The sequence below is a fragment of the Sceloporus undulatus genome, chromosome 7 (assembly GCF_019175285.1).
Source record: "Sceloporus undulatus isolate JIND9_A2432 ecotype Alabama chromosome 7, SceUnd_v1.1, whole genome shotgun sequence".
In the NCBI taxonomy this organism is placed as follows: domain Eukaryota; kingdom Metazoa; phylum Chordata; class Lepidosauria; order Squamata; family Phrynosomatidae; genus Sceloporus; species Sceloporus undulatus.
Window position 1 is genome coordinate 25,950,424 of NC_056528.1, and position 27,678 is coordinate 25,978,101.

At 45.9% G+C, this 27,678-nt stretch overlaps 1 protein-coding gene across 6 annotated transcripts in view; it reads left to right on the forward strand.

Annotated features, from left to right (window-relative positions):
• Window positions 1-27,678, forward strand: part of NFIC (nuclear factor I C) — a 78,009-nt gene that overhangs the window by 21,055 nt on the left and 29,276 nt on the right. For all 6 annotated transcript variants that reach the window (XM_042479315.1, XM_042479318.1, XM_042479316.1 and 3 more), the window contains exon 2: window positions 14,496-15,027. In XM_042479315.1, coding sequence (XP_042335249.1) covers window positions 14,496-15,027 — 532 coding nt within the window. The remainder of the gene's footprint in view (window positions 1-14,495; window positions 15,028-27,678) is intronic.

Genomic DNA, 27,678 nt, shown 5'->3' on the forward strand with positions numbered 1-27,678 from the left:
CTCTGGATGACAGTTGCCAACCTAGTCCTGGGTGACTGGAGGACATGTCCGCTAGAGGACCTGAGTGTATAGTGCCGGAGAAGGTGATCCTATAGATAATCTGATGGGCATCCCTGGAGATCTCAAAACATGGGTAGGTTCCTAAGGGAGGATGAACCTGAGCAACCTCTAAAAGAAAGGATGGAGGCCCTCAAGTCAACTCAACCGGAGGAGGGAGCGTGCCGGTTGAACAGCATCAAAAGAATTCCTCTTTGACCGGCCGAGACAGTCTAATCTCTTTACCAGGTCTAGGGCTGTAATCGGGGGAAAAGGGCCAGGCCAGGCTTAGCGTGTGGCTATAGATAGCCGGCCCTGGAAAGCAGCTTTGCAAAGGGACGGCATCTTTTCCCAGCCTGAAATGCTTGGAAAATGGAGTCACTGGCCTCTCTGACCATGGCAAAGTGGCTGATCTCCCAGACTGGGTTGTTATTGCTGCAAATAAACTTCAGTACTGGGGGAAAATAAATAGATTTAGTAGGGGTTTCCCTATCTTTCTCCAAGGCAGTGATTCCAGATAAGAAATGCACAAAAGATATGAGCAGTTGGTCACTGTAGATCATAGTGGTTTGAATGTTGGACTACGACTCTGGAGACCATGGTTTGATTCCCCGCTCAGCCATGAAACCCACTGGGTGACCGAGGGCAAGTCACACTCTCTCAGCCTCGGGGGAAGGCAGTGGCCAATCTCTGAACCAATCTTTCCAAGAAAACCCCTATAATAAGTTTGCTTTAGGGTTGCTATATATCAGAAATGACTTGAAGGCACACAACAACAAGAACGATCTTTCATGGGTTAGATGAATCCTACAGTTGGAAAGGACCTCATGAGTCACGGAGTCCAACCCAATGCAGGATTTCCAGCTCAGGTAATGATTCTCAAACTCTGGTCCTCCTAGCATTTTGAACTTCAACTCCCTAAGCCTCAGCCATATTGGCCGATGGTCTGGGATTCTGGGAGTCAAAGCCCCAAAACCTGGAAAGCTAGAGATGGGGAATCATTAACTAAGCATCCCCAGTGGGGAGCTGTCCAGCCTCTTTTGGAAGTTGTTCAGAGGAGGAGACCCCACCACCTTCCAAGACCATTGGGTTCATTGCAGAAGTGCTCTTTATTGCTAAGAAGTTCCTTCTAACGTTGAATCAAAATCTACCCTCCTGTAACTTCAAACCATTAGAATGGGTCCTATTCTCTGGTGCCCCTTCCTCTCTGGGGCAGCCCTGGAGGTATTACAGTCATTCTTCCCTTCACCAAGCTGAATAAGCCCAGCTCCTTGGCAAGATTTGTTCAGAGAGGGTTTGCCATTGCCTTCCTCTGAGGCTGAGAGAGTGTGACTTGTCCCAGGTCACCCAGTGGGTTTCCATGGCCGAGCAGGGATTTGGATCCCAGTCTCCAACATTTAAGCCACTATACCACACCATGTGGTTAACATGGGGAGATATATATGAACCGCATCAGGTTTGAGTTTTGTTTGGGAAGGTTTGCTTTTGTTTGAGCCTTCAGGGAGAAGCAAGATCCCACCCCTTCTTCTCTTCTCCTCCTTTTTTAGTCACGTGCAAACTGCCTTTTGGCCCTTTGAATTCACTTTGCAGCAATTGAAGTAAGAATTGAGAACCACGGGGGAAAGCGGGATTTGGAGAGAGAAACCAGGACACTTTAAAAGCAGCTGGGAAAGTGGGATGGCAGAGGATTAATTGGGACTCTCCCTGCCAAACGGGGACACTTGGAGGGTATGTCCTCTCTTTGGGATTTCCTTGCCATTGGCTTGCAGCATTATAGGATTACAGGTTTGTTTGTTTGTGTGGTTGTTTCCTTCCCAGGCAGGAAGTTCCTTTCTCCCTGGCTTCCTGTGCGACTCTGCTGCCACCGTTGCGTATCCTTCCTCCCTCTTTGCTCAGGGATGGGCTCATAAACGCTGCAAATATGCTCCTCAATGCTAAGGTTGCATCCACAATAACCTGGTTAGGCACCGCTTTAACTGCCCTGGCTCAAGGCTATGGAATTCTGGGAGTTGGAGTTTGTTGTGGTCTTAGAGCAGAGCAAACTCCAGCTCCCAGAATTCCATAGCCTTGAGCCAGGGCAGTTAAAGCGGTGCCTAACCAGGTTATTTCTCCAGTGTGGATGCAGCCTAAGTCTCTCTCCTCCTCTTTGGAGTGATGGGTCTGGTGCAGAATTTCCTCTTGAACAGAGACATTTCTTTGGGGCCAAATTTCCCTTGGGAATGAAATTAGCAGAAGCCAAATCCTTAGAAAAGAGCCGGCGTGGCAGAATAGCTTTGAGTGTTGGACTATACTGTTGAAACAATGCAGTTTGGCACCACTTTATTATTACTTAATAAATAATAATAATAAGGCACAGGGTTTTTGGGGGGTGGAGCAAGATATAAATGATATTTCTTGCTTGCTTCTCTCCATGCATCAAGATGGGGAACAATTGCAAATAACACATTATAAAACTGTATATAGGTTGAGCTTGCCTTATCTGGAATTCAGAAATATTCCAAACTCCCAAACTGTCTTTCATGGGTGGCGGAAAGAGTGACCCCTTCCATCCCTCTTTCTCCCTTTCCTATTTCTCTTTCCTTCCTTTCCCTTTCTCTCCTTTCCCTCTCTTCGGTTTCTTCTTTCGTTCGCTGTCATCGGTAGGGATGGGGAGATGATGTGAACTTTTTACCTCCTGCGGATCTTGGGCCCCTGGGCGATTTTTGGTCTCCTTCCAGCCAATCCCCTCCGGCCGGCCCTTGCTTGCACACTCCCTTGCCAAAAAAAGAGGGCTATTTTTAAACCTCCGAGTGAGTGGTCACTTTTCTTGCATAAGAATGGCTGTTTTTGCATGAGAGGGGTGAAGACTGGGTAAATTTCCTCTGCATTCCCAAAGCAACCTAACTGAAAATTGTATTTCTCTCTGTGTTTTCCCCCAATCTAGAAAACATACCCGAGGGCACGACCATTTGGCAAAGTACCACGGTGCCAAGTGCGATAACCATGTCGCGAAGGACAATAGCATCCCAAACCCACAAAAGAGGGATACCTTTATTGGCCAGTTTATTGGTTTTGTAGATTTTGGATGTGATTCCCTCCCAAACTGTTTTGTTTTCTCTGCATCTTTGGCTCTTCTGGCTTTGACTTCTCTGTTTGATGCTCTTCGCCCTGCGTGCGCATTCATGAAACATAGGTTTCCAACATTTTACAGATGGAAACTGGGACACATATGTTAACTAAGTAACACCATAGTATGGTCAAGAGAGCAAAAGATATTAATGAGGAAGAAGCTAGGAGAGGCTTTTACCTGAGCTTACAGGGAAGGGCGAGATTCTTCCCTTTTCTCTTCTCCTACTCTGAGTTCATTGAGTGCAACCTAAGTGGCATCTTCACTGCAGAATTAATGCAGTTTGACCCCACTTTAATTGCCATGACTCAATGCAGTGGAATTTTTGGATTTGGAGTTTGGCGAGATATTGAGCCTTCTCTGTTGGAAAGCTCCAGAGCCACAGATACATCAAGGTTCTGGGCAGGATTTGAAGGAACCAGCAAATCCAAAACTGACACGCACCGTACCCTGAACAAAATTCCCAAATTCAAAGCATAAAATAGCCTAGGGTATCTAATCTGTTGACTTCCTCTCAGAGATAAAATGGAATAATCCAGCATTGCAAAATTCAGAAACAGGGGGAAAGCAAACGGCAAAGAAGTCAACGTCATTTTTGCTTGGTCTCAATCATTGGTAAACGTTCACCGATATCCACTTGGACACTCATACCTGTTTGTGATAGTCTTTGGATCAGTTTGTGTCTGTGTTTTTCTGAGGCCTCCTATGGACACACAACCCCAGCAGCATCCTGCCCCAGTTGGCCTGTGGCTCATCTCTTCTTTCACATACACCCCGCCATCCTGCTTCCCAAATTTATCTGGCCCGGGGCCTTTGAAAGCGGATTAGCTCGACACGGCATCTTTGTGCTGGGGCTAATCTGTCGGGAGGGAAAGTTGTCGGAGTGGCTGATCGGATTTCAGGTCCTGTCCTGGCTTGCAGTTCATTGCTGATCCCTACCTAATCCCGGCGCACCCAAATTGGCGCGACCACCTCAGCTGGGGACCTTTTATTTATGTGTGTTTGTTAAGGAGTGAATCTATGGCTAGCATCCTGATAGTGACATATGAAGACGGAAGTCCCAATTTATGCCTATTCTTTATTTAGGCCTTTTCTCTACCTTCTTTGTGCAGTGAACACCCCTTCTCCCCCAAAACCAACCTTTTCCATGCCACCTCCTCACTGTGACATAGCCCCTGTAATGGCCGGTGGTTGCCAGATTGGATACGGCTTAAATCCAGACTGTCTGAAAGCCTGCAGAATCAAAATTATAGAGTTGGAAGAGACCACAAGCACTATCCAGTGCAACCCCCTGCCATGCAGGAATACACAATCTAAGTATCTCTCCATATAGCCTCTCCATGTCTTACAGCCTTTATGTTCATTAAGACATGTACATGCCAGGAAAACAACAACAACAGTGGGCCTTTCAAGTTCATTGGAAATACCACAAATTAAAAACACCTCCCTAGGAATCACTAGGCTTCCAGTGCAACTTTATGGTCCATATCTGCCAGACGTTGACCATAGAATTGTGCTGGAGGACCTACAAATGCCTAGAGAAGTGTTCTCTCTAGGAATCTCTAGGCCATTTTGTGCTAAGAATACTTAGAGAAGTGCCTCTCTAGGAATCCCTAGGTCCTCTAGTGCGACTTCTGATGGACATTGCCCATAGAGACACACTGGAGGAACTAGAGATTCCTAGAGAGAACTCTATGGTCAACATCTGCCAGAGGTCAACCATAGTGTTGTGTTGGAGGACCTACAAATGCCTAGAGAAGTGTTCTCTCTAGGAATCTTGAGGTCCTCCAATGTGACTTTTGGTGGATGTTGATCATAGACTTGCGCTGGAGGACCTAGAGATTCCTAGAGAGAACATATTAATCAAATCTGTGAGTAATCAAAATGTGGAGGACTGACTGTACAAAAAGGAAATCTACCCATAAGCCATCATCCAGTTGCATCCAGACTCCATTGCGGCGGTGTTTTGTTTTTGATCGGTGTGCGCAGGGGTACCGCAGCGTGTGTTTATAAGTGCAGTGGCATTGGTGGTGTCAATATCTTAGAGTTACAACCATCTCCAGTTTGAGAGTGAATTGCAGACATTTTCCTAGTTAAACTGCAACTGAGTTATAGTGGAACACAGCAGAGAAAGAGAAGAAGAGAGCAATGAAAACACACTAATGGAGCGGGTCGAGGAAATCTATTCCTCCCAATAAAAACTCTCAGATCAGGGATGGAGCGGAGGAGATGACCCAGCTCTTAAGAATCCTGAGGTCGGGTGTGGTTTGCTCTGATCTCACAGATATTTTTGGCGTCGCCTCACATTTCCATGGCTCCTGCGCTCTGTGGTCTTTGCGCCGTCTTTGATCAGCAACCGGCGGCCGGTTGTTGCAAAATTATTTTTTGAACCACAACGCACGGTCGAGCAATTGGTTTGTTTCGGGAAGACGCAGAGGTTTCCAGAGCTGTAGTTAGGAGAAAGGGCCAAAATCTGACTTCCCCAAATGAAATTCTCCTACAGTCTCCAAATTTCTAGCATTGCAGTCATTTAAAACTTTGCTTGTGCGCTTAGAACTATAGTTGAGGCTATCCAAAGGAAAGCCACTGGGAAATGCCAGCACATTGAATAGGAGAGCTCTACATGTGAATGGTTTTTGGTGTCTCGCTCTTTGCAATGCGAAGAGTTCGGGGAATGAAGGAAAATTGTATTGGAAAGGGAAGAATTCAAATATTTACCATCATTTTGCTCTCTCCTCAGCCTTCCTTGTTGTTCTTGTTGTGCACCTCCAAGTTGTGTCCAACTTACGGCAACCCTTTCCTGGGGTTTTCTTGGCAAAATTTGTCCAGAAGAGGTTTGCCCTTGCCTTCCCCTGAGTGAATTTTTCCCTCTATTTGTTTTAACTTTTGTAAGCCACGTTGAAGTCTAAACTGGGGGAAATGTGGTAGAACAGTAAGAAGAAGAATCTACCTCGTTTTTCCCAGTTCAGGAGTAGTAGTAGTAATAGTAGTTATAATTATTACACCTATTACTGGAGGAGGAAGGAGGATTCCATATTTCTTCCCAGTTTAGGAGCTCTCATAGAGTATTTATACCCCAGTCTTCAGCCACAAAGGTGGCAGTTGCAGTTGTTCCACATTTTTCACTGGTAAGGAAAATTGCTATTACACTTGTCCCTCCCTATTCAGTAGGGTTAGGGGCACAAGACCCTTGTGAATATTGAAAAACTTCAAATAACAAAAACACCATGTTTTTACCTGAGAGGACACCGCTCTAGGAATCTCTAGGTCCTCCTGCGCAACTCTGTGGTCAACATCCGACAGACACTGGCCATAGAACTGCGCCAGAGGAGCTACAAAGGCCTATTAGAGTATCCTCTCTAGGAATCTCTAGGTCTTCCAGGGCAACTCTGTGGTCAATGTCCGACAGGCACTGACCATAGAACTGCGCTGGAAGAGCTACAAAGGCCTAGTAGAGTGTCCTCTCTAGGAATCTCTAAGTCCTCCAGGGCAACTCTGTGGTCAACGTCTGACAGACACTGGCCATAGAATTGCACCACAGGAGCTACAAAGGCCTAGTAGAGTATCCTCTCTAGGAATCTCTAGGTCTTCCAGGGCAACTCTGTGGTAAATGTCCGACAGACACTGACCATAGAACTGCACTGGAGGAGCTACAAAAGCCTAGTAGAGTCCTCTCTAGGAATCTCTAGGTCTTTTAGTGCAACTTTTACTTAAAGTTAACCACAGAGTTACACTGGAGGACCTAGCTATTCCTGGTGAAAACATATTAATCAAATTGGTGAATAATCAAATCCGCAAATATCAAATCCTCAAATATGGAGGGATGAGTATATATTATTGTTACGATAATTCCACATTTCTACCAGCTCAGAAGTTGTTGTTGCTGTTGTTACAATTTTAAAAAAGGTACTTAGTTCCCTAAATTCATCACCAGACCTTGCATTCCCCGTCCTTTCATAGCTCCTTGATGCTCTCCTGTGTCTGTTACACCATGCTCTCACACCTATGTAGTGTTGTTGTGGTTGTTGTTGTTATAGTTTTAAACAAGGTATTTAGTTTCCTAAATTCTAAGCCAGCCCTTGTCCTTCCATAAATCCTTGGTGTTTTTCTGTGTCGGTTAACTCATGCTCTCACACCTAGGTGTTGTTGCCATTTTTAAATATATATTTAGTTCTCTGAAGTCTGTGCCAAGTCTTCGGTCCCCTGTCCTTTTGTAGCTCCTTGCTCCTCTCTTGTGTCTGTTAACTCATGGTCTCACACCTCGGTGTTGTTGCTGTTGTTATAATTTTATCAAGATATTTACTTCCTTAAATGCCAAGTCTTGCATCTGCTGTCCTTTTGCAGATCTTGGTGTGCTCCTGTGTCCGTTAACCATGCTCTCACACTTATGTGTTGTTGTTGTTATTTAAAAGATAGTTACTTTTCTAAATTCTATGTCAGCTCTTGCATCCCCTGTCCTTTGGTATATATCCTTGTTGCTCTCCTGTGTCCGTCATCATACCATTTTCACAGTTCAGGACTACTACTACTACTAGTAGTTGTTGTTATAATTATTATAGCTATTACTGGAGAAGGGGGAAGATTCCATGTTTTTTCCCAGTCTAGGAGCTCTCATATGTGGATTAAAACCACTTTATGTCTGTTTTAACGGCGGTCTTTGTGCGACGTTGTCTGAAATTGTGCTGCGTAATTACGCTTTTGGGGGGATATTTTTGGGATAACCACTTGATCTCCTTCGTGTGCTAAACTCCATATTAGGTGTAGATGCTCTCATACCTACATGTTGTTGTTGTTGTTGTTGTTGCTCCTGTAATTTTAAACAGATATTTACTTCCCTAAATCCCATGCCAGCTCTAGCATCCCCTCTCCTTTTGCAGATCCTTATTGCTCTCTTGTGTCCCTTATCTTATGCTCTCACACCTACATGTTGTTGTTGTTGTTGTTGTTATAATTTTAACAAGACATTTACTCCCTTAAATCCCTGCATTCCCTGTCCTTTTGCAGGTCCTTGTTGCTCTCCTGAGTCTGTTATCTCATGCGCTTAGTTATGCATCTTACCTCTGGACTGCTGGCCAGGATGGTGGAATGCAAGGCCACCCTGCGACCTGAAGCCAAGAGAGGAGAGCCGGGAGGGGTGTATGTGTGTGTGTGTGTGTGTGTGTTTTGCAAAGCCCTGGGTGGGTGTGTACAGTGGCGGAAGGCTGAAATCCAATCGGGGATTATCCCAGACTGTCGGCTAATGAATTACTCTCCACAGAGACCTGACCTAGCTTGACCTTCCCTTACCTTGCGCTGTTGTCAGAGAGGGAGACTCGTCCTCTCCTGACCTTGCTGGGGATCACTGACTTCTTGTCCTATGCTGATCCCTCACAAAGGCCACCTCTGTCCCTCCCCGCAGTCCTTGACCTCAAATCTGGGAAATCCCCATAGAAGGAGGGGAGGCAAAGGTATGATGACTCTGCTCCATCTCTGGAGACCTAGGGTCCCATGGCATGGGCTTTGTAGTCTGTTGAGCCGCCAGAGCACTTTGGCTGATCATTCTGATTTTATTCTGAACTCGTATCGCCTTCAACTCATAGTGACCCTGTGGACATGACATCTTCAAGAGCCTCTGTCCTCAACCTCTCTGCTCAGCTCCTGCAGCTTCAGGTCCATGGCATCTTCGATTGTGTCCAGCCATTTGGCATGTGGTCTTCCTCTCTTTCTACAGCCCTCTACATTTCCTAACATTATTGTCTTTTCCTGCGTGTCATGCCTTCTCATGATGTGGCCAAAGTATGACAGCCTCATAGGATCATAGAATTGGAAGGGACCCCAGGGGCCATCCAGTCCAACCCCATTCTGCCGTGCAGGAATACACAATCAAAGCACCCCATCCAACCTCTGTTTAAAAACCTCCAAAGTAGGAGACTCCATAATGCAACATGTTCGACTGTTGAACAGCTCTAAGGGAATTATCACAGGGAGGCTTACCGTGCTTAAATCACTGGCAAAACACTGCAGAAGCACGAAAGTGTGATAGCCAGCTGCGCTTCTGAAGCATCACTGAAGCATCACCCCTCCATTGACAAAGCCTTCGCAAAGCAGCCATTGCCGTTATTGAAGAAATGGCTGCTCTGCAAATACTTTGTTGACAGGAGAGGAGAGGGGGTGCTTCAGAAGCATGACCAACTATCACACCTCCGCACTTCTGGAGTGTTTTGCTGGCAATTTAAGCATGGTAAGCATGTGATAATCCCCTTATTGTCAGGAAGTTCTTCCTAATGTTGAGGTGGAATCTCTTTTTCTGGAGTTTGCAGCTATTGTTCCATTGTCTCCTATTCTTTGGAGCAGCAGAAAACAAGCTTGCTCCTTCCTCAACACTAACATCCCTTTATTTGCAAGCCACTCTGAGAGTTTGATCATCTTGCCTTCCAGGGAGAGTTTGGTCTTGATCTGCCCCAGGACCCATTTGTTTGTCTTTTTGGCCATCCACGGTATCTTCAGCACTCTTCTCCAGCACCACATCTCAGCCATTTAGCCAAAATGACTAAACTGAGGTTGTTGTACTTTGGACCTATCATGAGATGTTGTGAATTGGTAGAGAAGACTATAATGCTTGGTAAAGTGGGAGTCAATGGGAAAATAGAAGACTACTTCTGGATGCCCTGAGTTTGCAAGACCTGAGCAGGGCAGCTGATGACTCAAATCCTCAGAGGTCTCTCATTCATAGGGTTGCCATAAGTCAAAGTCAGATTAATGGAATTAACAACCACATTATTCACTTTCATGTGTCAGTATGAAGACTTCAAAGACATACCTTCCTATCTCACTGTTATGAGAACGTTTCTCTTGGTCCAGTTTTGCTTCCTTGCATTTTCCATCCTTTGGTTCCATCCCTCTGCTCCAGATATTTGAAGAGTGCCATCATGCCTCCTCTTTATCCTCTTTCGACCATTCCTGGTAGAACCAAACCCCCTTCTCCTTATTCATGGCGCGCACATGTTGAAATAAAATTTTATCGCTTTGACTTGGAAACTCCCCAGAGAGCCTTGCTTTTTGAGCAGCTTTATATAAATATAGGAAGTTAATAAATAAATGTACCCAGATGAAAATGCTCCCAAAAAAACCCCTCCGTCTTCATACGATTGCATCAACATTCTTTTTGCATGACGCTGGCGAAGAAGCAGGATTCTCTGAAGAGACAAAAAGGATCTTAATGCAATTGTGTATAAGATTGTGTCAAGATTGTTTTGATTTTTTTTTTTTTGCAGTGCCTTTTTAATGCGCGCAGAGTAACTGTAGGAGGAAAGATAATATCACTGTTTCTAGAAAGCTTTATTCTTGGGTGGCATGTAAAATATTGTAACTAGATAATGTAAATAGGCGAAGATCTATTTTTCACAGGCGGGAAAGTGTTGCGCATCTTGCGCAAGGCTCCATATGGGTCTTTGCTTTTTCATCATTGAATAAAAGGAGGAATGCATTGATCAAAAACAGAGAGAGAGGAATGCATCTCCACTACTCTGTTGCATCAGTTTCATACTTCTTTAATTGCCACGGTTCCATCTTGCAGAGGCCTGGGATTTGTAGTTGGGTGAGAGACTTGCAATCCTCTCTTACGGAGCTCTAGAGCAGTGGTTCTCAACCTTTGGGCCTCCAGATGTTTTGGACTTCAATTCCCAGAAGTCCCAGTCAGTATGCTCATTGTTCAAGAATTCTGGGAGTTGAAGTCTCAAAAATCTAGAGGACCAACTGTCGAGAGCCACTATTTCTGAGGATTTCTACAGAGAATAATAGTTCTCTTCTTCTTCTTCTTCTTCCTCCTCCTCCTTCTTCCCTCTTCTCCGCTTCTCCTGATTTGCCCTCCCTTGGAAATGGCTTTTCTAAATGGGCGCGTGTTGCGAGGTACCGTTGTGCGTATTTTGTGTGGCGTACATAGCTTGAGCCTTGAAGGTATCAATAGGAAGAAGCTTTTTCTCCCTCGCCCTCCTCCTTTGGCATCTGCAGTGCATAATCTGAATACATTTTGGAACAAAGGACATCATTATGCCAATTTGTTTAATTTGTACCATCTAGTTCCGTTGCAAAATCCAGTTGGAGTTCGTGCTGAAATTAATTTTTTTCGCACTGCCAAGGACACGTTTGCCTCCAAGGCTGGTCACAGGTTCCTCCTCACCCCACCAAGTATTTTTTATTGCAATCCTGCCCCATTTTCTGGCAAGGCTCCAGGATTTTGCTGCTGCTTTTCCTTCGGCTGCCTCTCAAGGGACGCCGCCACATTACTCAGTTAATGCCAGTTTCATGCCATTTTAATTGCCTCGGCTGCATCCTGGGGAATCCTGGGATTTGCAGTTGGGTGAGAAAATGATCTCCTGCAGAGTTGTAGAGTCTGTCTACGGGGATTGTCCTTCCTAGGCTACAAATTTCAGGTCTCTGTAGGGTGCGGCCATGGCGATTAAAATGGAACAAGACTGATATAACTCTGTAGTACAGATACACCTTAGAAGAGATGGTGTGTTGACCATGAACACAACCAGAGTCCAGAAAGAAGGACTTTGGACTTTGACTCCCGAAATCCCCTAACCATCATGGCTGGTACCTAAGCAGCGTTCCCGAGTTAGTACCATCCTAGTCTCAGAGATATCAGGCCCCAAACCCAAAATGTGACGTTGCAGAAGATAAGCTGAGTTGACTAAAACTAGACCTGAATTCACACACTACTAGGGAAGTAATTTGCCACCAATTTTCTTCTCAAAGGAAGCCATAAGAATTGTAGCACTTTTCTTTCTGTGTCACAAATGCCTTTGGAAAGTGTATTCGTAATCTGGGACTCGTTGTGCACAAAATCCGCATGGAGCTGTTATGTGTGAAAAACAGTGCTTTCTGTGCAGATTTTTCTGCACAAAAATAATATCACTGTGTAGAAATTTGATTTTCTTGAGGCTAAAAATGCTCTCATTTGTGCAAAGCAATCCCATGTGAATTTTGTGCAGCGTGAGTCTCGAATTGTGAAAATTCTCATCAGTCCAGGATTCTTCTCATCAGAGTTTTTCAACCAATGTTTTCCCACCATTTTGTCCAATGTTTTTGAATTTTCTATCCATCCCTATGGTTTATCTCCATTATAGCAATAAAACTTTGTACTTAATTCATTCCTGGAGGTAAGAATGAATAATTTCCGAAGTCTTCTCCTTTCTAGACTAGATTATGAAAACGTTGCTCAAAGTGTGTCATGCATATTAAAAACCGTGAGTCAAACAAATATATATTCATACACCTTTTTTCAAGGTAGAGTTCTTGCCCTGAAATTGTTCCTCATTGCCTGAAAAACTGGCCATTGAGGGACAGACCTTGAAATCTGGGGACCCTGAAATCTAGGAATCTGAAATCTGGGGACTTTGAAATCTAGGAATCTGAAATCTGGGGACCCTGAAATCTGGGGACCCTGAAATCTAGGAATCTGAATTCTGGGGACCCTGAAATCTAGGTATCTGAAATCTGGTTGCCCCTGAATTCTGGGGATCCTGAAATCTAGGAATCTGAAATCTGGTTGCCCCTGAAATCTGGGGACCCTGAAATCTAGGAATCTGAAATCTGGTTGCCCCTGAAATCTGGGGATCCTGAAATCTAGGAATCTGAAATCTGGTTGCCCCTGAAATCTGGGGATCCTGAAATCTGGGGACCCTAAAACTGGTAGTCCTTGACATCTGGTAGCTTCTGAAATCTGGAGACCCTGAAATATAGGAACCTTGAAATCAGGTGGCCCCTAAAATCTGGGGACCCTGAAATCTGGTAGCCCTCGAACCCACTTTCCAGAGGCCTGGGACTGTGCAACGTCCACTGCACCGGGTTGAATAATTTGTGGATTCTGTGTGTGTTAGGGAAAGGGAGAGTCTCAGCCTCTGGTTGCTCCTTGAAGCCGCAGAAATAAACCCATTTCCAGTAAAGGGCGGTGGGTGGAGTGGGAAGGAGGGAACACTCAATTACTCTTAAGGGGAACCAGATTTTTAACAAACGGCAGCTGTAAGTGGGAGGTCCAGTCCCCAGCCGGCTTTCTTCCAAAGCGTCTATTTTTATTTTCCTCCATTCACACGCAAGGGAAACAAGGCCTACGTGGAACTCTAAAACCTTGTTTGGGTCTTCAGTTCCCTTCTCCATCGCACCATACTGTTGGACTCATGGGGAAAAGAACTGAAAACTGGGGGTACCCTTCATCCGATCTATCATGACCCCCATAATGAATTAAACTGAGACTTTAATAACCACTCTGCCTGTTTACCTTGTTGTCGTTTAATGACTTCAATAATAGCTTGCAAAATCAGGGGCGGGCAACTTGGGTCTTCCAGATGTGGTTGGATGACAACTTTCACGATGCCTCGTCACTTGCTGTGCCTGATGGGAGTTGTAATTCATTGCAATATGTTTTTAAAATTGTTATTGTGAGCCACTTTGGGTCCCTTCGGGGAGAAAGGAGGTATAGAAATTAATTAAATAAATGAAATAATAAATAATAGTCTGGAGGGTGGCATATATATCTATTTCAAAAAGCAAACTTTGATGTTGCCATTTTATATAAGGGACATCATTTTACTTTGTGGCTGTATTTAATAGGACTTGAGCAACCATGGATTTTGGTATCCATGGGGAGTCCAGGAACCGAACCCCAGCAGATACCAGGGGCCAACTGTGATGCTAGGATTGCAACCTGAGAAAGTAAAGGGAAAGAGAGTATGGCCTCTCCTGAAGCTCTTAGAGCAGTGGTTCTCAAATGTTGACCCTTCAGGTGTTTTGGACTTCAACTCCCAGAAGCCCTAGCCAGCTTGGCCAACATTCAGGAATACTAGGAGCTGAAGTCCAAAGTTTGGTACCACTATTTTAGAGCCTAAAGAGAACCATTGAAGGTCCTTCAGATATGGTCCTTCAGTAGTCTGGACTTGAGTACTGAAGGTATCTGTACATCTTACGGGGAAAGGAAGACTCTTGCAAGCACCTGGCTGGATTCAAGATGAGACAGAGATGCTAGTTTTAATGGTTGGGTGGTTTTGTGGTGGTGAGGGTGCAGTTCCTTATGTATGTCCCCTTGTTTGCTGGTGGGATGTTGAAGGGAAAGCGATTCCACCGAAACGTTAGGAAGAACTTCCTGATGGTAAGACCTTTTTGACAATGAAAGGTGCTGCCTCAGAAGGTGGTGGAATGTCCTCCTTTGGAGCTTTTTAAGCAAAGGCTGGATGGTCATTTGTCAGGAATGCTTTGATCGTGTCTTCCTATGTGGCAGAATAGTGTTGGACTGGATGGCCCTTGTGGTCTCTTCCAACTCTATGATTCTGTGGTGTTGACAGTCTTTCTCTCCTTCTTGGTTCTTTGCCCTCAGGATGAGTTCCATCCCTTCATTGAGGCACTGCTCCCTCACGTCCGGGCCTTTGCCTACACCTGGTTCAACCTCCAGGCCCGAAAGCGGAAGTACTTCAAGAAGCACGAGAAGCGGATGACCAAGGACGAGGAGCGAGCGGTCAAAGATGAGCTCCTGAACGAGAAGCCCGAGGTGAAGCAGAAGTGGGCCTCGCGCTTGCTGGCCAAGCTGCGCAAGGACATCCGACCCGAGTACCGCGAAGACTTCGTCCTCTCTATCACGGGGAAGAAGCCCTCATGCTGCGTCCTCTCCAACCCTGATCAGAAGGGCAAGATGCGTCGCATCGACTGCCTGCGGCAAGCCGACAAAGTCTGGCGCCTGGACCTGGTTATGGTCATCCTTTTCAAGGGCATCCCCCTGGAGAGTACGGATGGGGAGCGTCTTGTCAAGGCCCCGCAGTGCACCAACCCGGTCCTCTGCGTCCAGCCACATCACATCAGCGTCTCGGTCAAGGAGCTTGACCTCTACTTGGCGTATTTCGTCCGTGAGAGAGGTAGGCACCCCAGATGTATCACAGACACAGCTTGGAAGTTACCAGTTTCAAATAACGTAGCTACCTGTATGCAAAGGGATCTTGTAGTACCTTTGAGACTAACTGAATTGTAGCATCAGCTTTCATAGACTTGGTCTACTTCTTCCGATTTGTGGACCAAGTCTATGAAACCTTATGCTACCAACGTTCAGTTTCTTGGATCACCTCTTTAAAGCCTGGTGAAATCCTGTAGTGGATTCACCATCCCGCTGACATAGGAGGCATCAATTACTGCTCCTTGTAGTAACAACTTCTGAAGTTTTATTTCATAGGTGAAGAAGGGTTTCTTTTTTGGTTTTGGTTCTCTCAAGGTTCAGCTTCAGCATGACCCTGTTTGGCTTCTAATATTAGCAGAAATCCAGCTTCATCTTTCCAGATCTTTGAAAAACGTATTCTAACTCTGTCTAGCACCTGGAACAAGGCTAGCAATTGTATGACTTTTAGGTATGGTTAAGCTATAACTCCCAGTATCCCTGGTTAGCATAACCAGTGGTGATGAATGCTGAAAATGAGCAACTTTTTGGTTCTCCATACATTGCATGATTTAATGACCCTTTCATGAATGCGTTTGCTCACCCTTTTGCTTAAACTGTTGCTGTTGTGTGCCTTCAAGTCATTTCTGATGTCCGGTGATCTTTGGGCAAACCTATCACAGGGTTCTCTAGGGCTGAGAACTTGTGACTCGCCCAAAGTCCCCCAGTGGGTTTCCATGGCCATGTGGGGATTCAAACCCTCGTCTCCAGAGGAAACTCTGAATGGCAATAATGTTAAGAAGCCAGGATGGTATAGTGGTCTGAGCGTTAGATTATGACTCTGGAGAGCAGGGTTCAGTTCTCAGCTCGGCCACAAAACCCACTGGGTGACCTTGGGCAAGTCACACTCTCTCAGCCTCAGAGGACGGCAAGGGCAATCCCCCTCTGAACAAATCTTGCCAAGAAAACCCTGTGATAGGTTCGCCTTAGGGTCGCCATAAGTCAGAAATGACTTGCAAGGACACAACACACAGAGACAATGTTATGAAGAAGAAGGAAGAGGAAAAGAGAGAAAGAAAGAAAGAAAACTCCAGTGCTGTATCTATAGGGCACAAACGGGAGGTCATTGCACTCTATGCAGAAGACATTGGGTTGTGTCTGTGCAACGCTTGCCGCCCCTCCTTTTCCAATGCAGTTTTCCTCCCCTTCCAACCTTGACCCCGGTTGTCTGGGTCTCAGAGGCAGCCTTGAAATCACCTGATCCCTCTAATTGGTAACAAACCTCAGGCAGTAAATATGCTGCTGATAAGGACTTCTTGGGCCTGTCACTTTCCCTGGGCTTTCTCTCACGCCTCCCTTTCTTTCTCTGTTTTTAAGGTGGATCCTCCCTTCTCTTTAAGGCCGCATGCAGAGTTCAGCCACTGGAGGCACAGACTCATTGGAAAAGGCAGTAATGCTAGGAAAGGTAGAAAGAGGGGAAGGCCACATGCTAGATAGATGGACTCTATTAAGGGGACGCGGGTATGGATTTACAAGACTTAAGCAGAGCAGTGGAGGATAGGGAGTCTTGGAGGTGTCTCATCCACAGGGTCACCATGAGCTGAGTTCAACTCAAAGATGGTTAACAACAACAACAAGAAGGCTTGGGAAGCCTTTCCCTGCAGACAGTTTTTCTCCCAGCTTCCAATTGAGCTAGTCTTCTTTCTGAAATGTTCACTGGAGGAATGAATCTTTCTCTTGTGTATGTGAGCTGGGACGCATTGCTTTTAGGAATTGCAACTCCCAGAATCCCCAAGAGGGGGGTCAAAGAGGGGATTTTGAGAGCTGTGTTTAAAAAAACTTGTTCAAGGTCTGCACCATGGGAAGTCTGTGTTTCTGGAGTGCGGAAAGGACAAACCTGGATTGATGCGGATCTTTTCAGTTAAGGACTTATTCTGTACGAAATTTGCACGTGGGTGTTTTGTGCAAAAGATATTAATTTTTGCACAGAAATTATATACTCTCCACCAAAAACCCTCCAAGATTCTTGGTCCCCAACAGCCCTGCTCAGGTCTTGCAAACTCAGGACCATAGTTTTCTTGACTGAGGCCATTCATGAAGTCTATATGGATGTTTGCGTGTGTGTGCCTGTGGCAATCCCTTGAATTTCATAGGGTTTACTCAGGCAAGGAATACTCAGAGGTGGTTTTGCCAGTTTTGTCCTCTGAAATACAGCCTTACAGTACCTGATCTTCATTGACAGTCTCCCATCCAAGTACTAACCGGGGATGACCCTGCTTTGTTTCCAAGATCAGACAATATCCAGTACCTTTAGGGTATTGTAATGGTTGGTTTCTCTCTTTTTCTACTGCTTTCCACTTCACTAAACATTGTTATCTTTTTCAATAAGTCACATAATCTCATGAAGTGTCCCATGTATGGCAGCCTCAGTTTAGCCAGTTTGGCTTTTATTAAGAATTCAGGCTCAATTTGCCCTAAGACATTTGTATTTTTTAGCCGTCTGTGGTGTCTGTAGAAATCTCTTCCAGCACCTCATTTTAAATGAGTTTCAGCTTTTTTCCATCTGCCTTTCACAACCGTACCTAGAAATCAGAACATAGCATTCTCTTTCAAAAACATCCAAAATCCACAAAGCAGTGATGCCTTTAGTGAGCCAACCAAAAGGCACAAAATACATGCCGCAAGCTTTTGAAAGCTTGTGACGTGTATTTTGTGCCTTTTGGTCGACCCAGTCAAGGTTGTTGCTGCTTTGTGGATGTTGGATGTTACTGTACTTAGCTATATCTTGTTACTGTACTATATGGCCAACATGACTATCCTGGATTTATTCTCTTTCAAAGACAGTCAAACCTGAGCTGAATTCCTTGCTCACCACAAAGAATGGGGCTCACTCTCATTCTTGGGGAGGCAAAATGAGACTTTTGCTTTTGGGGGGCAGTGGATTTATAGAGATGCAATGATTTGAAACCCATGGGGAGGGAGAAGGCCAGTTGTCGGACCAGCCGTGGTCATTAAGATGCTGCTAACGTTGTCTCTGACATTATCAGTCTGGAGCAGTTGCAGTCTCTCCCCCTTCCCACCCCTTCCTTGTGATAATGCTCTTTTTTTTTGTCCAGCGTCAGCAAAATTTCATTTTGAAAAACTCCGCCGGCTTCTCTGCGATGGAGCAGGCGCAGGCTACATGCCCGACGCAAGGCTTATTACTCTTAAGCATCTCCGTTGGGTGCTTGCCCAACCCTGGGATGGTGGTGGTGGTGTTCTGGATGGCATCCCCAAAGGACAGCTAGTTGAGCCCCCTTTGCAAAGGGGCAGAGAGAGTGGAAGAGAGCCCTGTCCCATCTGCTTGTTTTAGGGAAAGTGGCTATTGCTGCATGCTCAGCTTCTGTGACCGGATCCAAGCTCACTCTCCATCTGCTCCTTTTATTTTGTTTTGTTTTTCCGCACCCCCCATTTTCGATAGTTGGGTTTTGTGACTGCAGTGTGTGTATATGTGTGTGTATGGAGAGATGCTATGGGGAAGAGAGGGAGGCCGTTCCTCCTGCAAAGCCTTGGCTGGCTGCAGGCGAGGAGGTCGTGGCTGAAAGTCAAAAGCGTTGCAGTAATGGTAATCAATCTCCTGCCATCGATCAAACAGTATCGCAGTGCTTCTGGCAAGAAAATGCCCTTGTGCACTAAAGGTGCAGGGAAAGAGGGCTGGAGAGGGGGAGAGGAGAACGAGGAGGGGTCTTTTTGTGGAGAGGACGCAGGCCGAAAAGGCATTGATCGTCTCAAGAGATGCTAAGTTGACCGTGTGGACTATAGGCAAGAAGAAGGCTAAAAAGAATTGGGTCAGATCTGACAGTGTTCATGAAAGAAGCCTTTTCCATCTTGCCTGCCCAAGGCTCCTTGCAAAGAGAAGCACATCTTGCTGTGAGAATGCACACAGTTGCGAGGCTTGCAGGGGGGTTAGGAGCAATAGCGATAACATTAACATTTCTGTATCGCTTCATAGTGAACTCAGCACTGTCTAAGTGGTTAACAATCTGTAAGCCAATTGCCCCAACAAGATGGGTATTCATTTTATTGACCTATGAAAGGATGGAAGGCTGAGTCAACCTAGAGCCCTCTGTGATTGAACTCACAACCTTGTGACTTAAGCATCAACTTATTTAGGAGGAATAAATCACACACAGAAGGATGTGCACAGGAGTCAGAGATAAACTAAGGGACACACAATTCTTTGGTCTTGTAGGGGGGTGACTGAAGCATGTACCCCTTTAGTCCACTTCTGATCATTCCTGAGGGGTCCTTACTACACAGGAATCTTGGTTTTACCAGATCATTTCGGGGGGGGGGGGCTCTGTCTCCCAACCTAGTTTTGTGGGAGGTGAGATCCCTATCCTTTCTCTGTTCCTAGTTCCATGAAGAGAAGAGCAAATGAAGAAGGAGACGTAATAAGGAGAAAAAGGAGGAGTGGGGAGAGACAAGAAGAAGGAGAAAGAGAGGTCTCCTTGGCAATGTCTTATGTCGGACCTTGTGAGGTTACTACTTGATCACAAAATGACAGGATTGGAAGGGATCTAAAGAGTCAGACCATTGATGGAGTCCATTGCATAGAGTCATAGTGTTGGAAGGGACCAGAAAGGTCCTTTAGTTCAACCCCTGGGTGTGCAAGAATGCACAACTAAAACACTCCCAAGAGATGGCCATCCAGCCTCTAAAGATCTCCAAAGAAGGACCATCTACCACCTTCTGAGAGTGTTTATTCCACTCTCAAACTGTAGTTACAGTCAAAAAGCTCTTCCTAAGGTGCAGGTGGAACCTCATAGAATCATAGAAACATGATGGCTGAAACAATAACTTCCACAATGAGAGAACCTTCTGAAGGCTGCCTGTCAGATGACAGACAATATCATTTCAAGGGCAAGCTATCTGACCAAAACAGGACCCCTTTTGGGATTGTGGCTCCCCAGATTTGGGATTTGTAGTTGCATAAAGAAACTTCTCCAAACTCTGGGCAAAGCAAGCAGGTGGAAACTTTCCTTTACGCACCAGATAAGCAAGAAAAGAAGGTGTTGTTGTTGTTGTTGTTGTTGTTGTTGAGGAGCAACTGGCATCAGTTGTGCACATTCTCCTCTAGCCCATCCTTGCCTCCCCCAAGTTGGCACCTAGCCACCACTGTCTACCCGCCCGACCCCCTGGAAGGAAGCAATGCAGGCAGATGGCTGCAATCTGCTAGGTTTTTGTTGCCACACCAGGCGTTACTGTCTGTGCCAGCCGTTCTTATGTCACACGCATGGGCAAGCCAAACCTCTCCTCCCCATCCCAGTGCCCCCATATGGAGGGTAGTGCTTGTCGCCAACTTATTTTGGGCCCTCTCCTTCTGGTTTTGGGAAGCAGCTGGGAATGCTGCCGTTCCCATGGTTAGATTGCAAGGGGGACCCGGTTTCCTTGGCAGAGGGGTGGGCAATTCCAAAGTGGGCACGATGACCCATTTGGGGGGCCTCCACCCCTACCTTGGCAGTCTGGCATTCATGTCCCACCATTTTGGGAAATATTTTTGAACATCTACTCAACCTTACTTAGGCAAAACCATGGCCCATGTTGAATCTAGGCTAAAAACATCAATAAATTCTAGGCTTATGTTGTCGGAATTCATTCTGTCCAAGGAGAACCTCCCCTGTCTCTGAAACTGCTTCAGATACTGAGTTTAAAAAAGTAGAATTAACTTAGCATTGGGATGTCTGTAAGAATTGAAAAGATATTTGTAAATATCAATCTCCCACGTTTGCTGGTTGATTCATGGGTTTGATTAATATGTTCTTTCTAGGAATCTCTGGGTCCTCCGGCCCAATTCTATGGTCAGTTTCTGGCTGAACTGTCCACCTGAGGAGGTCCCCTTTGCCAAGGTTGTTCTCCTTTCTGTTTAAGAGGAATCTGAAATATACTTGGAGATGGGGTCAGCCTTGTGTTCAGTGCAATGAAGGCCCATTCTCTCTGAGATTTGTTTTTAGTTCTAACCACAGACTGCAGTGTCGAGCTTATTACTTATTTATGTGAGGAGGGGAAAGGAGGAGTGACCGCAAGCCTACAGAAAATTTCGATATGGAAGCGTGGAAGTGCTTTCTTTACTGCATTGCTGGGGTTGCATAGATCATCTGCAGACTAGTGTCCTCCATGGCAAAGAAGGAAGTAGTCCAATACGGGCAGATTCTGTGTTGCTCTCTCTGCATGTTGCCATCATTCAGGGTCTTTATAAAAAGTCTTATAGTGTGTCCAGTTCGGTTCTGGATCCCAAGAGCTGCTGAGTCTCAGACTAGGAGAACACCCCCACCAAATTGTTCTTGTTTTGTTATTATTGCTGTTTGCTTTCAAGTTGTTCCTGACTTCCACCTAAACATTAGGAAGAACATTAGGAAGAACCTAATGATAAGAGCTGTTGGACAGTGGAAGACACCGCCTTGGAGAGTAGTAGAGTCTTCTTTGGAGGTTCTTAAGCAGAGGCTGGATGACCATCTGTCACTGGGAGGGCTTGGGTTGTGTCTTCCTGCGTGGAAGAACGGGGTTGGATTGGATGCCCCTTGTGGTCTCTTCCAGCTCTATGATTCTATAATTCTCCTTATTGAACACTGCCCACAACTCAAAATTTAATCATCAACCCCAAGTGTCTAGGCTTTAACACCCTGAGAGGAGTCAGTACTTACAGCAACCCTAAGGCAACCCTATCACAGGGATTTCTTGGCAAGATTGGTTCAGAAGGGCTTTGCTATCCACTGTCTTCCTCTGAGGTTGAAGGCATGTATACATAGGTCATTTAAACCAGTTTCCCCTTGCCCTCATGGTAACCAGCAACGGTGACACTGGGCAGCACTGTGGGACACATGTGTAAACAACAGATACCTGCTGTTACCCTGGAGTACAGAGGTAACGGGGGGAACTGAGACAGTTTTGGGGCCAGAATACTCCGAGTATTCTGGCTAGTGCCCTAAGAAACAAGTAAATAAAGAGATCTTTGAGACTAACTGAAAGAAAGAAGTTGGCAGCATGAGCTTTCCTAGACTTCAGTCTACTTCCTCAGAGGCAGGCCAACTTCTTTCATCCACTTTAGTCTCAAAGGTGCTGCCAAGATCTCTTTGCACACTGATTTTGCAGACTAACATGGCTATATCTTTGAATTCTACTGCTAAGAAATAAGTAACAAATTAATATCCTACCCCTCCACACACATCTGTCAATCAATCATCCACAAGGTTGTGAGTTGGATCCCAGAGGGCTCCAAGGTTGACTCAGCCTTCCTTCCTTTCGTAGGTCGGTCAAATGAGTTCCCAGCTTGTTGGGGGCAATTGGCTCACATATTGTGTACTGCTTAGAAAGTGCTGAGCTCACTATGAAGCGGTATAGAAATGCACATGCTATTGCTAAAATGCTGTGGCTAATCAATTGTTTATTCATGTCATGGACCATCATATATCATCTTCTTATCACAGCCTCAGACCCCAGCAATGCCATGCATTTGGAAAGCTTTTTCCCTTTTTCCTTTTGGTGGCCTTTGTGGGTTTTTTTTTGGGGGGGGGGAGGTCCGAAGCATTTGGAGGTCCTGGGATCTCTCCTTCATCCACAACTGGTGGAAGTGTGGCATTTGGCATTGCAAGGCCTGGAGCCAAGGGCCGCTCCGTTGCAGGGAGACCCATGTTGTGTAGGAGGGGATGCCTCTCTCTTTCTCTGCTCCACTCTCTCTCTGTCTGTCTCTCTCTTGCTCTGTGGCTGTTGAATTAAAGATGAGATGGGAAGTCTGGCATGCACCTGTCCCCCCCTCCCTGCCCGCCTCCTCCTCCTCCTCTCAGCTTTGGCAACCTCCTTGCCCTCTAATGGGTTTGCAGTTACCCGGCTGGCAGGATGCCCGCCTTCATTCAGTGCCACGGTGGCGGCAGCTGCCGGTGCTTCCCCTTTTCTCCCACTTCATCGGACAGATTCCCCCCCTCCTCCTCCTCTGCCAGGAAGTCCATTAGAATCACTCATCCCCTTTTTGGCAGACAGAGGGATGCCAGCTTCAGGGCGGGCAGGCAAGGAGCTTGGAAGACAGGGCAGCTGAGAGGAGGCGTAAAAATAAGGTCTCCAGGGGCATTGCTTTCCAACTTGGACAGCTGCAGGAGGACTTGGGGCCGGAGGAGGGTTATGGGAGGGGAAGTAGACCCAAAAAAGATCCTGGCAAGGGGGCACAGAAAGGGATTTCCCAAGGTAGGAGCCACGGTAATGCCAGACTTGCCTGGCAACAAAACTTGTTGTGTCCGGCGCCCGTAGCAAGTACTGTTCTGTTCTGCTGGAATCCTTTGCTCTTTTTAAAACTAACTATACAGGTTGAGCCTCCTTTATCCAGAATGCCAAAATCCAAAATAGTCCAAAAAACTAAAACCTTTTTTCATGGGTGACATTTTTGCGTCCGGATGGTTCCAGTGTACATATACATTTTGTTTCATGCACAGAGATAATAAAAATCAGGCTCTGTGCATAAGGTGTATATGAAACAAACATTAATTTTATGTTTTCATCTCCAAGATATCTCATTGTGTATGTATATACAAATACAACTTCATAATCCTCCCAAAAATTGAAATCCAAAACGCTTCTGGTACCACGCATTTCACACAAGGGAGACTCAACCTGTATTATCAGTGTTTGCCAATAATGAAAACTGAACATTTTATAAATACAAAACAAACTTGGTAGCTATCTAAAGCCAAAGTGGAACAATGCATATTTAAGTCAACTAATTCTACTGCTGCTTATTACAGAATTATGCACAAAATTAGCTGAAATGGTTCGTCATATCCTAGGCGTTGTATGTCAGGCTTCCTTCAATCCATCGATCCAAATTTGATTCTTTGAATTGTTATCTCTCCCCCCCCCCCCAAAAAAGTGCAATTTTAAAAGATCATTCACAGTTTGGAATTTATTCTGCACAAAATTTGCATGCAGTATTCGTTTTTAGGTAGAAAACAGCCTTTACTGAATAATATTTTTCAACAGGAATCTGACTTTCTGCACAGAAAGTGCTGTAGCTGGATATTTATTTTGCACCAGATTCTGCACCAAAAATGTTTCCTGATGTTTTCTGCTCTGAAAATCCTCTTTTCTGTGCAATAGAGTCATGTACGAATTTTGCTCAGAACAAGCCATGAACTGCGAAGATGCTCATCGATCTAGATTTCTCCTTCTCAGGGGCTCCCGACACTTGAGGAGAAATGTTTTTTCCTACTATGTTCCAGCTATTTTTGAATATCCCTTCTCTCCCAATGGGTTAGTTTGAACGCAGGGGGTTCACCGGACTTTCTCATTTTTATTTCACTCTTTATCCAACTTCTAGTGCTGTTAACTGAGGCAACTGCAAGGAGGGAAACAGGATTAATTGGTCTGGGGAGCAAAGTATTCAATCCACGCTATGCATGATGTTTATAGGCCTTATATACAAATGGGAGAGCGAATTGGGTAGCTGGAGAGGAGATAAGGAAGCAGATGCTTCCCCTCGGTACCCCTTTGAATTTCTTTTTAAATGTGATTTCATAAAAGATAAAAAAAGAAGTGGGAAGCGGTTGCTTTGGCTCACTAATCACGCCATTAATAATGTCTGGATGCCACACTGTGTGGGTAGGTTGCCTCGCTGTGCCCACTCCCAACACAAAGCCCTCTTCTTTCTTTTCTTTTTTCCCCTCCATGCCTATGTGTTTTCACCCCTCCTTTGCCTGGCATGACAGATGCCACCCCGTGCCCAACAAACACATGCTGCCTGAAAGGGAAGGGGGATCCGCTGCCCACCGTTGGCATCTGTCTGTGCCACCCTCTTCAAAACTGGCAGACGGACGGCTGCCATTTGCAGCGACCCAGCCTTGCCATGGCCTCCGGTCCAAGAAAACCCGACAGCAGCTGTCGCCCTGGCGCTTGCGGGCACCCTGGCTACGAGGCCGACCAGATGGCAATGCCAGCGTTGGGCAGATGGGTGGCAGGTGGCGAGGTGCCCCGAAGGCAGCCCCACAACAGAGGGAATGGGCCGGGTGATGGAAGAAGAGGGCAGTCCATCTTGTCTCATTTTTCCTCTCTCAAAAATTGTACAAGAACTAAGGTGGATGGCAGGCTCCAGGTGGCTTTTTAGCTTGGAGTCAATAGTTGGGAGGGCCTTTTGTGGCATATTTGGGTAGTTGCCTATGCTACGGTGTTTTGGGGCCCAGGAAGCCATCTCAGAAAAAGTAATGATAGAATCATAGAGTTGGAAGAGACCTCAAGGGCCATCCCATCCAACCCCATTCTACCATGCAGAAACTCACAATCAAAACACCCCCGACAGAGGGCCATCCAGCCTCTCTTTAAAAACCTCCAAAGAAGGAGACTCCACCAAACTCAAAGGGAGCATCTTCCATTGTCGAACAACTCTTCCCATCAGTAAGATCTTTCTAAGGTTTAGATGGAATCTCTTCATGTAGCTTGAATCCATTGCTCCATGTCCTAGTCTCTGGAGCAACAGAAAACAAGCTTGCTCCCTCCTCAGTATGACACCCCTTCAAATACTTAAACAGGGCTATCATATCACCTCTTAACCTTCTCTTCTCCAAGCTGAACATTATAAGCATGGTAATGCTTGGCAAAGTAGAAGGCAGTAGGAGAAGAGGAAGACCATGTTGCAACTGGATTGATAAAATAAAAGGAGATGCGGCTGCCTTGAGTTTGCAAGGCCTGAGCAAGATGGTGGATCACCAAGGGTACTGGAGGTCTCTCATTCAGAGAGTTGCTGTAAATTGGAGTCACCTTGATAGGAAAGAACAACTCTTTAGTTTAGGGATGAGAAAAGTGTGACCCTAAAGCAGTTTTTGACTGCATCTGCACTGCAGAAATAATGCCATTTGAAACCTCTTTGACTGCCATGGTTCAATGCCAAGGAATACTGGGATGTTGACCATAAAGTTGCACTGTAGGACCTAGAGCAGTGGTTCCCTAACTTTGGTCCTCCAGGTGTTTTGGACTTCAGCTCCCAGAATCGCAGGCTATAGGCTGAGCTGGCTGGAGCTTCTGGGAGTTGAAGTCCAAAACAAATGGAAGGCCAACATTTGGAAGCCACTGACCAAGAGAGTACTAGAGAAAATGCTTCTCTAGGCATTTGAGGTCTTCCAGCATGATGTTGACCATAGGGCTGTGCTGGAGGAGCTAGAGCTTCCTAGAGTTTGCCCTCCACATTTGCAGCTTTGACTTTTGTGGCTTTGATTATTTGCACTTTTGATTAATATATTCTCTCTAGGAATCTCTGAGTCCTCTTGCGCAACTCTGCCAGATGTTGACCCTATATAGAGTTGCGGCAGAGAACCTAGATGTTCCTAGGGAAAGCATTTGTAGGTCTTCCATCATGAGTCTGTGATCAACATCTGCCAGATATTGACCATAGCACTGGAGCACCTAGAGATTCCTAGAGAGACATTACACCAGATGAAAAGAACAGTGTTTTTTAATTTGTGATTTTTCCACAGTCACGGGGGTCCTTTACCCTGAACCTCAGCAAATGTGGAGGGACCACTGCAGAGGTTTCCCACTTTCTTGGGGATCCTGTGCCCCCAAACTCAGCAATTGTGGAGGGCCCACTGTAATGGAAGGTGGTCAGCCGGTGCTCCAAATTTGCCACCCCTGGAGAGGGCAGAGTGGTTTCCTGGATGGCCGCCTTGCTTCTCTCTCTGGCTCTATCCCCTCTGTCTCTGGGCTTAGCTTCTCTGTCTCTGTGCCCCCCTCCTCTAGCTCCCTCACCCTGGCCAGGAATGTGGGTCAGGACCGCCCATGCTAGGCCTGTGGTTGGGAGCATCCATGCGGCCCGGGGTCAAGCGAGGACGAGGCAAAGCAGATGCTGCTGCGCTTAAAGGCACAGCGGCCGTAACAACCTCACAACATTGTCTGCCTGCCTCTGCCTTTTCCCTTCCCCACACACACGGCGTCTGGTGCAGAAGGCCTCCTCGCCAGGGAGGGAAATCTGCTCTCCATCTCTGCTGCCCTGACGTGGCACTCCATCCTCCGCTTCCCTGCCATGGGCCTCTGACGGCTTTTGCAGGCCTTGAAATGAAAACACACACAGGCACACTCCAAAAAACCAAGCGTAGGCTTTTTCTTAGCAGCTGCCTCTGCTTGGTTGGTTGGGACTGGATGGTAGATTTCAGATTTGCAATTGGTCTGCAAAGAATTACAGAATGGAGTTGGACTTGGAAGAGACCCTCAAGGGACATCCAGCCCAACTCCATTCTGCCATGTAAGAAGACACCATCAAAGATGGCCTTCCAGCCTCTGTTTAAAACCTCCAAAGAAGGAGACTCCACCATCCTCTGAGGGAGATATTCCAATGTGGAATAGCTCTTACTGTCAGGACGTTCCTCCTAATGTTGAAGTGGAATCTCTTTTCCTGTAGCTTGCATCCATTGCTCCGTGTCCTAGTCTCTGGAGCAGCAGAAAACAAGCTTTGCCCATCCACAGCATGTCATCCCTTCAAATGTTTAAACAAGGCTATAATGTCACATCTTTATAGAATCATAGAGTTGGAAGAGAACGCAGGGGCCATCCAGTCCAACTCCCTGCCATGCAGGAACTCACAATCAAAGCATCCCTGGCAGATGACCATCCAGCCTCTGGTTAAAAATCT